This window comes from Eulemur rufifrons, chromosome 9 (assembly GCF_041146395.1).
Source record: "Eulemur rufifrons isolate Redbay chromosome 9, OSU_ERuf_1, whole genome shotgun sequence".
In the NCBI taxonomy this organism is placed as follows: domain Eukaryota; kingdom Metazoa; phylum Chordata; class Mammalia; order Primates; family Lemuridae; genus Eulemur; species Eulemur rufifrons.
This window is the reverse complement of record NC_090991.1, coordinates 29179255-29193060: the sequence shown is the minus strand read 5'-3', so window position 1 is coordinate 29193060 and position 13806 is coordinate 29179255. Positions and strand designations below refer to the sequence as shown.

The window sequence follows — 13806 nt, the reverse complement described above, 5'->3', positions numbered from 1 at the left end:
TTTTGAATTAAATGTACATTTACCTTTTATATAAAAATCATCAAAAGTGCTTGCTATACTGGATTATTTTAATATTAATTTAGCCCCCAACATCATCTATTAGCTATAACTTTGACTTTTTTTCCCTTCTGATACATCATTACAAACACCTAAAATGGTCTAATGTTAAAACATAAAAAATATTAGTTTATTCTTCAAGATAAAGTACCACCAGTGATGAGTTACTGAAAGTGAAAAATAAAAACAGATGCCAGAAAAATCAACTTATTGAAAAAAAATTATCACAGAATTTCATAGGAGTATGCAAAGTCCAGAGAAATTTAGACCCTTGGCAGAAACCTTTTTATGATACAACTTCTAAAGAGTAGGGGTTATTTCTTTTGGAGGCAGGTGTCTGGTGTGTCAGGACTAGCCTGTTATTTTTCTTATCTTTTCTCAGCAACTTTCCAGGGTGAACCAATTGCTGTCTAATGCTGTGCACCTCCTATGACCCCCAAAAATGTTTAACGTAAAGAGAAAGCTGATTTTTCAGTCTTAGAAATAGCCCTTAGGGTTAAGTTTGTCATTAAAGAAGTTACGAGTCATTTCTCTCAAAGGAGAAACCCCTCCACCCCCTCCCCACCCCCAGTTCTTCTCGTCTGCTCCGATACCAAGTCAGCTGTCTCCCTTGATGGTTCTGGGTGCCACGGCTGACAAAGTTAGAGCAGGTGTTTGGGGCCACGTAGCCCGCTGGGTCTCATTCAGTCTCAAGCAAACAAGCTTCTCTGATTTGCCACGAGAGCTGTCTGACTCTCCCGTCTCTTGGCCTTCTTGCTCCTTTGTCTCACCTTCCAGCACAGGGCGCTGGAGGCTAATAGAAAAAGTCCAGATGACAGAACAACCAGGCCAAAGATGGAGATGATGGAGCCGTGGGAATTGAAGCTGTACGCCACCGCGGTGACCACGACGCCGGCGATGAAGACGACCACGGCGAAGGGGATGATGCAGCGGTAGCAGGAGAGCTCCGCGCCCCCTGTCGCGGCCATCAGCTGAATCTCGCTGACCAGGGGCACTGTGGGGACCACTACTTCACTCTTGGGGTTCTTCTCCGGCGTCACGAGCATGGGTGCCTTTGGGGCTCCCAGGATCTCTTTTATGGGCTCTTCAGTCATTTTTATAATGGTGACTCTTCCTAGCTGGGTTTGCAGACTTAGATCTGGAGAATGTCTCGAGGGTAGAAGCTGCGGAGAAGACAGGAGACGTCAGCTAAACATATCAGAATAAGCCCTGCAAGCAGGAATGAAAAACCGGGGAGACAGATGCATTTAAAAATCACCTTGACTCTTTTCCCTAATTGGTTGCATTCTCTTTGCATTGAGCCAAAAATTAAGAAAGATGAAGCAGATGAGCATAAAGAAAGGGAAGACATAAAAAGCAGGAAGCACTTTACAGTGTTTAATATACCCTGGCAGTCTACAAAAATGTTTTACAAGCTTTTCCGCTTTGTCTATTGCTTCTCTTTCCCCTAAACACACAGAAAAGCCTGAATCCTAATCCAAAGACGGCCTCATTTCAAGAGGAGAATATGTTATAAACAATATTTCGCACAGTTACTTCCACAACTCATAGCAACTTAGACTCTGCCAGTCTTGCCGGGCATAACATGCATTCTTTCCAAACTATCGCCCATCCACTGCCCACAAAATCCATGTCAAGACAAGTAGCCAGCAACAAATTATGTTCTTCTCCATCAACTGACAGCCAACAAGTCCATTGTGTTACTATTAAACACCTGCGCCCTGGGACCTTTCTAGTCCACCATTGTGGGCGGGCAGTTCAGCAAAATATTCATTGACAATGAGGTGAGGATTTGTGATCTGAAATATGACCATGTACATTTGAAAAGAGAAAAATAAGAAAAAAGAATTCAACAACTTCATAGGATATAATTTTGTGCTTTGTCCTGTTAAAAATAAAATCAAGTGCTAGGACAATTAGTTGTCAATTCACAAATTTTCTATTAATCAACAAGGAATTTCAATATTATGTATACTATGGCATGCTTAAACAAATAAGCATGCTAGACTTTTGCAAAAGTTTACAAATTCATTTTTCTCCATGCCCTTGTGTATAAAACTTGTTGCTGTGCCTCTTCCTAAATATATATATTTTTTAAATTTTTAAAGTTTATAAAGTAAAAAAGTTACAGTAAGCTGAGGTCAATTTATCAGCTTTTTTTCTTATTTCAGCATATTGTGGGGGTACAAAAGTTTAAGTTACATATATTTCCCTTGCCTCCCCCCACCCCCCTGAGTCAGAGCTTCAAACGTGTCCATCCCCTAAATATTTTGAACCTGAAAATTTCAGGACAAAACGTGAAACGTTTGATCCAAAGCATCTGGTTGAAATGCTGTCTAGGAGAAATCAGTGACAATTCCTGTCTGCTGCTCAGACATATTAAGTCCCTGCCTTCCATTCTCAAGAAGCTGTCTAGTTGGTGAATAGTTAAGCAGTTGCAGTTACCGAGTTTAAAAGACGATACTTGAGACCATTTCAATGAGATTCATTCTTTGACTATATTAAGCATCTACTACAAACAAATTCAACCCCAAATCAAACCCCACTGGTTCTCCTCCCACCCTGGCAGATTAAAATATCACTCTCTGAGCAATGAAACTAAATATTAGGGCTGTCTACTTACGTGTCATTTTTAATAACCAAACAAATTAATCACTGTTGTCCAATGATACCCTAAATACTGGCTGAGCCAGTTAAAGGATATTTGAAACTATGTCTGAAAAAAAAACTTCACCCCAAAGCTGTGATTGAGCTAATCTGAAAATGAAGATCTACCCCCAGACAACTTGCACGTACCTCGGAGAGAGGCAGTCCATTACCAGGGAAACCACTTGACTTGGAAGGGAAGAAACAGCAACAGGAGCTTCTTCGTTCAACTTCTGGGAAAGAGCCTGGAACAACCCGGCTGTCAATGAAATGACAGGTCAGGGATCTCTTCTGGGGAAAAGAAAAGATGTAAAAATACTTTACTGCATGGGTTGGTTTGGGATCCGGAGCTCTTTGCTTCTCTCAGGCTACCTCTGTTCCTAAATGACGCTTGTCTTTCCCTCCCTCTCTCTTTTTATTCCCTCCCCCTCGGGTTTGCCCCTCCCTGACATTTTTTTTTTTTTTTCCTTTCGTTCTTTTCCTTGCCAGCAGATTTTGGCTTCCCCCAACTCTGCTCAGTGACATGATAAGTCAGAATCATTTCTACAGAGTCTCTAGAGACAGGAGCCAGCTTTTACTTTTATTTCTCTCGCAGCATTTACTAAGCAGACTGCTTTGTGAATTTGAATGACTCATTCTTTCCCCAGCCAACCTCCAGATCTTCCTCCCGTCCATCAGGCATTTTTATAAGAAAATCCCAGAGTCAGCGTTGCAGGCCCAGCTGAGGGGACAGAGCCGAGGGGGCAGACACGCTAGGGTGGCAGGAACAGCTGTGAAGTCACTGGGCAGCTGAACTCAGCCTCTAAGCCAGCAAAAATCCATATTCCTAGGTTTTCCCTGTCATGTGTGTGATGGTCATATGACGCTTACAATCCCACTTGTTTGATGTTAATTTATTTAGGAAGGAGGATGGGAGACACAGATGTTTTTGGTTAAGGGGGGAAACTAGTCATCTTGATTTAAACAGAATTGCTGACAGCTTATACGAGGAGGTTAGTAACTTGGGGAATGCTTGGTCATCATCATTGCTGCCATTTACAGAGTACCTATTACTACCGTGGGCATGGCACCATTTAACAAATGCCACCATTAACATTAATTCTCACTAGTTGACTACAAAATAAAGTAACAGAGGCTCAGAGAGGTTAAGTACTCTGACAAAGGTCACACAGTAGGAAAGAAACCCTTGGTTTGAACCCTAGTCTTTAATGGATACATAAATCACCTGTGGAGCTTGTTAAATGGAGATTCTGATTCAGTCAGTCTGTAACAAGCTCCCTACCTCCCCTGAGGCTGCTGTTCCTTGGCCCACTTTAAGGAGCGAGGTATTTTAAACATTCAAGCATCTATCACATTGACACATCGTACTCTCAAACAATAAAGTTACAAGTCTATTTCCCACCTCAATAAATGGCCTTATAGAGTTATGCTTTCTTACAGACAAGCTATTTGAAATTTTAAAGTATTTGAGATACATAAAGCCCCACATTGCCTTTTTGAGGAAAAAAAAATGAATACTGGGAGACTATCATAAGTTTGTTCTATAGTTTTGTAGCTGAAAGTTATCTACCCCTAATTTTTAATCTGTACAAGTGTTAATAACTCCTTTTAATTAATACAGTGAATCTACAAGTCCAAATGAAATCTTGGAAGAGATTTGTTTTCCTTGTTTCAGATTGTTAGATTTCGCTAACTGCCGGCAAAGGGCTTGGATGTTCTCAAACATTTTACTTCCATTTTATAATAGCACATTCTTTCCAGCCTCAGCTAGTAATGATACCATGGTGATTTTGTCCCAGAGGAGGAGGGATCAGAAGTCCTTTTCTTCTAGAAAGAAAGCCAGGGATAAGGCTTCATCATTTCAAAAACTAAAGTTGAAACGTCCCTAAAGCCTGGCTGAGTTAGGTGAGCCCAGCCTGTGGCAAGTACCTGGAGGATCTCGGTCACCATCCTCCCCCTCTTAAAATGTGGCACCTAAAGGGACAGAGCCATCATCCCCAAGGAGTCCTGTCACTTTGTCACTTGGTGTTGAAGATCAGGGATACTTAGAACCAGGGCATCTCAGAACCTGCTAAAATTGCCCCGGGAAGACAAGGAGATTGGGAGCCACTGGCTACAAAAACTGGAGGTTCTTGAGAAACTCCTTAAAAGAGCAATCTTCCCACCTGTGAACTCTGACCTTCGGGAGCAATTCTGCTCTGCTTCCTAATATGGGCCACTTTCCCCCCAAATTAGGTCAATTATTCCACCGAAGCTCTGAGTATCACCTGATTCTGTTGAAAATCATGATTCCCTGTTACCAAAGCTAAAGGTAAATGAACGGAACCTCTTGAGAGGAGCCCTTGGCTGAATCTACAGTGAGGCACAGTGAATGTATCTGTGCCTGGGGATCGTGGGCAGATCTGTCATTACTTCTAACAGCAAAGCTTGCTTCAGCCCTGGCAGGCTTCAGGTGACTCGCTCACCCTAATTCTCCTTCACCCTAAGTCTCCTGTGTCTGCCTCTGCCTACATATACATCTTCAGACTCTTAAGTACACAACCGATGATTTCTATTGATAAATTCAAAGAAGTATAAAAATTTGAGGTAAAGTGGCAATTGCATCAGAAAATACCTATTATTATAACCACTGACACAGGCTGGCTTTAACTAGCTTTACTTCTTCAAATTGAAATTCAAAGAGAATTCCTAGTGATGTATGCCTGATGCCTTTGAATGTTTATTCCCCCTTCCATTCTATGCCTATAAGCTAGTGGACACCCCTGGGAATCCCTTCAGGGACACCTGCCCCCAAATGCAAAATTTTATCCACATGCAACCAGTCTTATTTTTGCAAGTCTTTTCTTTTCAGGAGAGAGAGGAAATCTCTGTATTTCTTTGTAAAGTACATGGCTTTAGGAGACTCCTTTAAGTTTGGAGAACTTTTCTGAAAGTCTTCAATGTATGAATTATATCTATGCCCACCCCCCCAGCCCCGACCCTCATAGGCATTCAACATTTCCCTCCTGGATCTTTTCAAAGAACAAGGCAAAGATCTCTTACCTTCCCCAGCCAGAGTCGGACTGAGACAGCTGCCGGCCCCCACCAACAGCCACCCAGAGAGGGGGATGCAAATCACTGTACTAGGGACCGTAAACAAAGTACTCAGCAAGGCTTAAACACAATTAAGGGACCGGAGACAATTTGGTAGGAGGAAATCCCTTGAATGCTGTTGTGTTTGTGCGTTTTCCTCTATGAGAATGTAATCCATACGTTCCTTTTAAAGGGCATCATGTTTGCAAAGAATGTCTGTCTTTGTTTCTCTCTCTTTATATCTTTATTCCGTTTCAAGATTTTCTCTATCCAAAGCTCCATTCTGACACTATCCCTCTGTATAGCCTGAACCTGCTGAAAAGAATTTGTCTGTAATCTTTGTTCTATGCTTCTAAGAGGGTGTGAGGCTTGGGAAGTGTTTGTGTAGGGGAATGGGACTGTAAACTAATCTCTTTCACTATTACATGCAGGTAATAAAAGGGGTGCACGGAAGGTGTTAGTGGTGAAAAGGGCATTTGGTGCCTGTGTGGACGCTCTCCCTGAAGTCAGGGCAGTGATCTTATCAGCACTTTTCAACAGAGATCCCAAGGCGCCACGGACAGGGTGGTGTACTGGACAATCACATCTCTGTGGCGACCTTCCACCAACGGCATCATAAACAGCAGAGCTAGGAACACTTGCCCCCAAATTTGAAAAATCTCATTTTTCTTAGAAACAAGACAAGAGACAAAGTTACTTGGGGGAGGGCAGGGAACATGGTGGGTACCATGACAAAGAGGTCATTTTGTCCATCTCCCTAAAGTAGAAGCCAAAGGTTCTACTAGGTTGGAAAGGAGGATGTGCTACGTTTTGATTTTGCCTTTGAGTATACGCTGTTGACAACTTGGAACTTTCTCCCTTGGGAACTCATAAGCTTCGCATTTTGTGAAGGGTACCCCCATGTGCATTAGATTATTCACCCGTGTTTACTTGCCGTTTGCTTTTGCTTGGTGTGGTTGAGTTGGCCAATGTCCAGCAGCCCTGAAGATGCCAGTTCCTCCCGGCCTCTGTCCAATCACCGCGCGCCTTTGATCTCGGTCATCACCCAGTCCAGTTGGATTCAGTGAGATTCGGGAAGCTGGCCAGTTTTTCTCCTTCCTAATGCTTCTTTTAAGGGTGTGTCTGCATTTATGTTCTGAAATCATGGACATTTTGGAAAGTGATCTGGGCTTGTGTGTTCATTTTGGGCAACAGGTCATGTTATTGCCCTTTTTCTTTTTTTCTTCTCCAAGGCACTTTTCTTTGAGGTCTAGGACATTAAATAGAGAGATCTGATAGTACCGAGAGGAACAATGAGTGTGCCTTAGATATAAAAATCTATTTTACTGTTTGCTGGTCAATTTCCTGGTACTGGAACCTCATAAGATCCACATGGATACAGAAAGGAAAACATAAATGTCACAATCCCCATTCTCTTACCCCATTTTGTTCTAACTATGAAAGATGGCATAAACATGAAAAAACAGAATTGCTGAAATCAAATGACACAGTGGGACTTGAGGGAGGGCTGAATAAATCATCTCTCACTTCACCAAGAACTAATTGTCATACTGGCCTCAGATGAGAAGAATTTATTTCCTTGAATCAAAATCAGAATATATGCTGAAACTCCTATGATCCTGGTACATCCTCATGTATTTTGCGTGGTCCTTTATATTTACGTACATAATTCTTTGGAGGCTGAAGACAAGGAAGCCCAAAGCTAAAGATTTATAGCAAATTGGGCCAACACTTTCCTATGTGCACACTCGTAGGGCCAACCTGCCCTAGTGAGCTATGGGTCATGTATTTGGGGGCTTGCAGGAAACCCACCATACTTGCTTTTTCCAGGGAAGAGAAGAGAAGGAAACACAATGGCCTCACTCCTTTGCCATTCCTTCCTATACCTGATACTGCTGAGTCCTTCTATGCCTGTTTATAAAACCAATCCCCACCCCCCCAAAGGTTCTGGCAACAAATTTCACTTGTCCTGTCCACAAAATAATTTACATAAACATTGTGTGACCCCAATCCACTCCTACTCAGCACAAAATTCTAGGCTTCAGCATCAATCTAGTGCCGGAGATCTGAAACCACCCTGCAATACGTAAAGTTTCTTAAAAACTAATAATCTGTGACATTCCCTGTATGGGTCAGTTAGCTTTGCTCTGTTCCATATTCATAGAGCAGAATTACCTTCCCACCCGATTAGGCTTCTCCCAGTTGTGTAGCACTGGTCTTAAAATGACGGGCTCAGGGTGAGCCCATCAGTGCTGGCCCTCCCCCAAATGGTTAAAAATACAGTTCAGTAGACTTCAGGTTCTGTGCTTGGATAAGAGGAGCATCGAGCATATTTTCACAACAAGTGGTCTTTCTTATCTCTGTCTTGCAAAGGAAGAAATGGAGGTTTAAAGACTGGTGCTGGTGCCAGGTTTAACTCCAGAGCCTGGGCTCTTTCATTCTGGGCTGACCCACATGGTATGCTCAGTTTGAAGAGTAAAGGAGCATATGAATGCTCATGAAGTGTCTAATATGCACCACCCATAACACAGACCGTCTCTCAGGTATTTGTATTTTTACTTTGCTGAACAAGACACTGAAACTCAGCAGGGTTGAGTAATTGCCCAGGGTCTACCACTAGGGAAAGTGGCAGAGCCAGGTTTCAAATCTAGGTACCTCTTCTATGTTGTGCCCTGAGGACTCCTTTGTGTATTATTTTATTAGATTATGTACATATTCCTAAGGTCAGCTAAAGTCTCATTTTCTTGGGTTCAGGGTGCCATACTCTCACTAGGTTTAGTTTTGGAAGAGTGCTCTGAAAAGTGGTACCTATTTCTTCTAGAATGAATAAACCATGCATTTTGCCTTGTATACATTTGGGTATTGAAATAGAGCTGTGTTACTAAGTAGATTCAGGTAGGTTTGAGGCCAGGACAGACACAGGCCTGGTACCACCAGAGTCTATGGAAGATGCCATGGCAATAGGGGCGTTTTAGAGGTCACTGAGAACATCCCTGTGCTTCCATCGGAGCATTTTACTTCCACTAATGTTTACTATACTCCTTTTGGGTGTCAGGAACTTGTCAAATGCTCTCACTAAGTGGTATAAAACAGTGGATGAAACATGGTCTCTGTTTTCAGGGAGCTTATGGTACAGAACAAGAAATCCATTGGGATACAAATGCGGGTGATCTTTCTACTAGACAGAATTACAAACTGCTATGGTAGGCCCAGGGAATATGAAATTGGTTCTGATCTAAGTGTGAGTGTTGGGTGGGGAAGGGGGATTGGAATCTTCATGGACGACAGGCATTTGACATTATAAATAGAGGAGAGAGTGTGATTCTAGGTGAAAAGTGCAAGACTTCTACAGAGAGCGTTGATTAGTTTGTTTGACTGAATTTTAGAGAGTATAGGGTAGGCAGAAAGCAGTCAAAATAAGACTGGAAATAGTTTATGGTCATTTTTATGCCTCAGTGGTGAGTTTGGACTTTATTTCGAGAGCAATGTGGTTTTCAACAGGAAGGCAAAGTCAGCTTTGCGCATTATAAACAGTAGTCTAGCATTAGAGTGTTGGGGTGCCCTGGGGAAAGTCAGTATGGGGAAGAGGAAAAGTGGGGCTGAGACACCAGTTGGGAAGCCTCTGTGATCGTACAGGCAGAGGCACTGGGCACTTGATATTGGGAAATGCCGACAGGCAGGGAGTCACCACAATGGGTAGAATTAGCAAAACTTGGCAATGAATTTCAAGTGGGGAAAGTTATCAAGGGAGAAAAGTTTGCAAGGTTTTAAAGCCTAATTAATAGGTTGGAGATACTGTCAGCAGAAATAGAGATACCAGGACAAGGAGTAGGTGTGGGGTAAGGGATATGCACTAATGTTGTTAGCATAGCTATCACTTCTCCAGTGGAGAGGCAAATGCTAGAAAAAGTTAGCATTACTGTCTGACTATTAATTTATGATGCATTGTCTGAATTGTCAAATAACACTGTCATAGGCTCACAGATGAATTTTCCACTAAAATTATGAATAGTTTTATAATTCACTTCATTCCATACACACATGCACACACACACAACTGCTGGCACACATACAATACACACACATGATTTGAGCTTGCTAACATTTTACATACAAGAAAATACATATTTTAAGAATTCCAAGTTGAAACTTCACTTGTACTGACTACATACAAAGAATGTATTGATTATATGTTTAATTTTAAATTCCTTGAGAACAAGAACATAACTATCCAATTCTTCATGCGCAGTGTCAGGCATAAAAAAAAGCATTCTATAGATGTTTTCTCATAATAAAAATGTTTTCTCTATTGATCACTACTCCAAGTTTCTACTCATGTAGAAAGGTACATATAAAATGTTCCAATCTCCCCACTTCACATGTAGAGAAACAGCCTTTGCCTTACCAAGAACTAATTTTATGTTGATCTATGTATTAATGCTATTAAAAAAAATAGAGCAAATCCACTATGGCTTTCTTTAGAAATGTCATGTTTTGGGCTGGGCACGGTGGCTCACACCTGTAATCCTAGCACTCTGGGAGGCCAAGGCGGGAGGATCGCTCGAGGTCAGGAGTTCGAGACCAGCCTGAGCAAGAGCGAGACCCCGTCTCTACTAAAAAATAGAAAGAAATGATTTGGACAGCTAAAAATATATATAGAAAAAAATTAGCCAGGCATGGTGGGTGGCACATGCCTGTAGTCCCAGCTACTTGGGAGGCTGAGGCAGAAGGATTGCTTGAGCCCAGGAGTTTGAGGTTGCTGTGAGCTAGGCTGACACCACGGCACACTAGCCTGTGCAACAGAGTGAGACTCTGTCTCAAAAAAAAAAAAAAAAAAGAAATATCATGTTTTGGACCTCATGCAATGGAAGCTAACCTTTATATTGGGGTGATCATGTTGATTGGGAAATCTCCCATAAGTTCCTCAATGCTTAGAAAGTCGTTGCCAAATAAATATATGAATAAATAAAATGACTCCACATTGAAATCAAATGTAAATTTTAATTATTTAAATGGATTATTCCAAGGTGTCTAGATATTTAGTGCTAAGTACATTCATTATTCTTTATAATTATGTTGATAAATTATAATTCATAAGTGAATAATTATAATAATTATTCAAGTACATTTGGAAAATGGTGGTGCCTAGGACTAGAAACAAAGTCTGATTAACTCCAAAGGGTATCTTCCTAATCCCTGTGGAATATTGTTTCTGTGCTCAGATGATGTGCACATTTTCTGTAGCTCATAGGAGGATATACTTTCCCCCAAATAATCTCTTGGGTTTGGAAATGATTATTTTACCAGAAAAAAGCATGTCATCACCTTCCCACAGAACCTCTGTAGTGGAACATTGATTGAGAATACAACCAGCTCAAAAAGCCTTTATGGAAGCATTTTTATTCCCTTAAAAACTCTTTGATGTCCACGACATGTGTTGAGTAGTGGGAAACAGGACAATTTGCCCAGTTGAACTGAGTTCAAAATAGAACTGTTTATCTTATGAACTTATCTTACGGAACAATGCAGAGGACAGATTTTTTTGCTCTCTTTCTTTAGATAAAAATTTTAAAGTCTTGTTTCGCAAAGGAGACAGTATTTTTGCTGTCTCCTTCTTGTTTACTTAAATAAACTATACAGGAAACAGGCATTATTGTCTTTGTAAAAGCAATGTGAAACTTGGTAAAACCAACGATCCCCCGAGAGCGCATGGCCACAGAGTGAGAACTCGATGTTTCTTCCATCAGGGCACGTGAAGGGGCATGTTCACTTTGAACTCTCCTGGCCACTTGCACCTCGTCAGTAAATCTGCCATGGATGACTCTGGCTGACTTCCAATATGATGGACTCAGTAGCCTCAGGAGAACCTTGTTTCTCTGATTTATTTCTTGCTATTTATTTTCTAAGTTATACTTAGTTTGGAAAACTTTCTTTACAGTACCGATAGGACTTGCTCATTTTTTCTTGGGTCACAGTGTAAGGTTTCAGATCATTTCCACAATACCAGTTAATGTCTCTGACTCTCTACTCTTGTTGTGCAATGAAAATAACCATGAATTCAGTGTCAGGAAACTTGGATTTGAATCTTTCCTCTTTGTGACCTTGGGCAAGTCACTTAACTTCTGAGAGTCCCATCTGTCAGATCTCAGGGCTCCACCTGTAGATATTTTATTATTCTTTTCTTCTCTTTCTTAAACATCTGATTTGGGCTCAGCCTATCAGAGAATGGGGACAAGGCAACTTGGGGAAATAGCTAACACTGCTGCCCAAGCTACCAGGACAGCTGTAGGAAGCCTCTTAAAAAAAAAAACAAAAATTCTCTGGTGCAGCATCTGTCAGTAAAGCCACTGACCTCTTACTGAGGATATTCGTCTATTTCCATGTGCAGAGAGTCACAGGTGACTGGCTCAGGGACTGACTGCTGCACGGAAGGTTTTCTTCAGTTTCGACCAGAAATTCTAGGTTTGCAGTGTTTGCATACCAAGGTCCACTCTTGCTTACTAAAAACCAATGCAGTAAGGAGCACGGGGTGTCCCATAACACAATAAACTGCAAACTGAATTTGAAAGTAAAGCAGCAGGGGCCAGAATTCTCACTTGTGGAGCCTCGCCCTGCTGTGACTGACATGACGTAAGTCCGAGACCTCGGTTCACAGTTTTATGTGACAGGACACAGGAGCAGCCAACTTTAGGGAAAACTGATGGGAAAGCCCAAGGGTGACCCCCCTCTGGGAACAGGAAGCAAGTATTGCTGGACCAACAAGGCTTTTGGACAGAGGACTTTGACAGGTTTTGTAGGAGCAGTTGAGCTCCCCAGAGGCTGCCAAGAGGGTGTGCTCTTGTCACATGGAGCGTGCATTTCCTCAAAGCTTCTCCCCTCCCAGCCCACAGAGTCCAGAAAGGAACAGCTGTGCTACTGTGTGACTTCCATCAATGCAGTGGATGCCTCGTAAGCACGCGGTTCACATTCTCACATTATGGATTAGAGCAGAGAAAAGGATAACTCTCTATATTCCTCTCTTCCCAGAATTCTCTTATTTCCTTTCTGGTAGGATTACAATCTTATCGCTGTCAAATATGTGAGGATTTTGACTACCTGCATCAGCATCACAAGGGTGCTTGTAAAATATGTGGGTTTCTAGGCTCCACCCCAGCCCCACTGCATTACAATGTCAGCAGGGTATTTGGAGTATGTGTGTATATTGGAAGGAATCTGCATTTTTTATCTGCCTCACAGATGAAGTTTGAGGTAACCTGCTTGACACCAATACAGCAGGATACCAAGCTTGTGAACTGACTATACCCCTCTCCTGGTTAAAACCCATCAACAGTTCCTCTTCATCTAAGGTCTGGACTCTCAGCTTGACACACAAGTCTTCCCTTGCGCTGGCCTCACCCTTCCAAGGAGAGGATCAAATTACAAATTGCAAATCACAAACACAACACACAGTTTCATGTTCCTCAAGCTTTGTTGGTTCCTATTCTGAGATATTCAAGATGATATCTATTCATCTTTTTATGACTAACTCAAGCATCTCCTGCTTCTAGAAGCCTTCCCTGATAAGTCCTCCTCCATCTTCAGACTAAGAAGCTTGAGTGTCCTTCCCCTATGTTTCCATAATGTTTTATGCCAATATATCTCAACCTGGGCACTTCTGACATTTTGGGCTGGAGAATTGTTTGTTGTGGGGGGCTGTCATGTTCATGGCAGAATGTTTAGCAGCATCCTTAGCCTCTACCCACCACATGCCAGTAGCAACAGCCCCACCCCCAACTAATGGAGGCAACCAAAAATGTCTCAGGACATTGCCAAATCGCCCCTTGGGCGGAAAACTGTCTCCAGTTGAGAACACTGTTCTGTGCTTAAATATATCATAGCCCCCACCAAATAGTGTGGAAAGTAGCTGTTTGCTTATCTCCTCTAGCCGAAAAGACTGAGAACTTCTCAAAAGTAGGTAGTATACAAAAGTTATCTTTGTGTCCCTGTGCCAAAGCATAGCCCCTGACACATAGCTAGGCACATATTATACAT

General features: G+C 42.0%; 1 protein-coding gene across 1 annotated transcript; it reads right to left on the bottom strand.

Moving 5' to 3' along the window:
* Nucleotides 1-709: 709 nt before the first annotated feature.
* TMEM100 (transmembrane protein 100) lies at nt 710-2858 on the bottom strand. Its single transcript, XM_069481161.1, has 2 exons — nt 2854-2858; nt 710-1220 (listed from the first exon to the last, which is right to left on the bottom strand). The coding sequence occupies exon 2, from the start codon at nt 1149-1151 to the stop codon at nt 747-749; it is 405 nt and encodes a 134-aa protein (XP_069337262.1). The 5' UTR covers nt 1152-1220; nt 2854-2858; the 3' UTR covers nt 710-746.
* Between the last annotated feature and the right edge of the window lie 10948 nt (nt 2859-13806).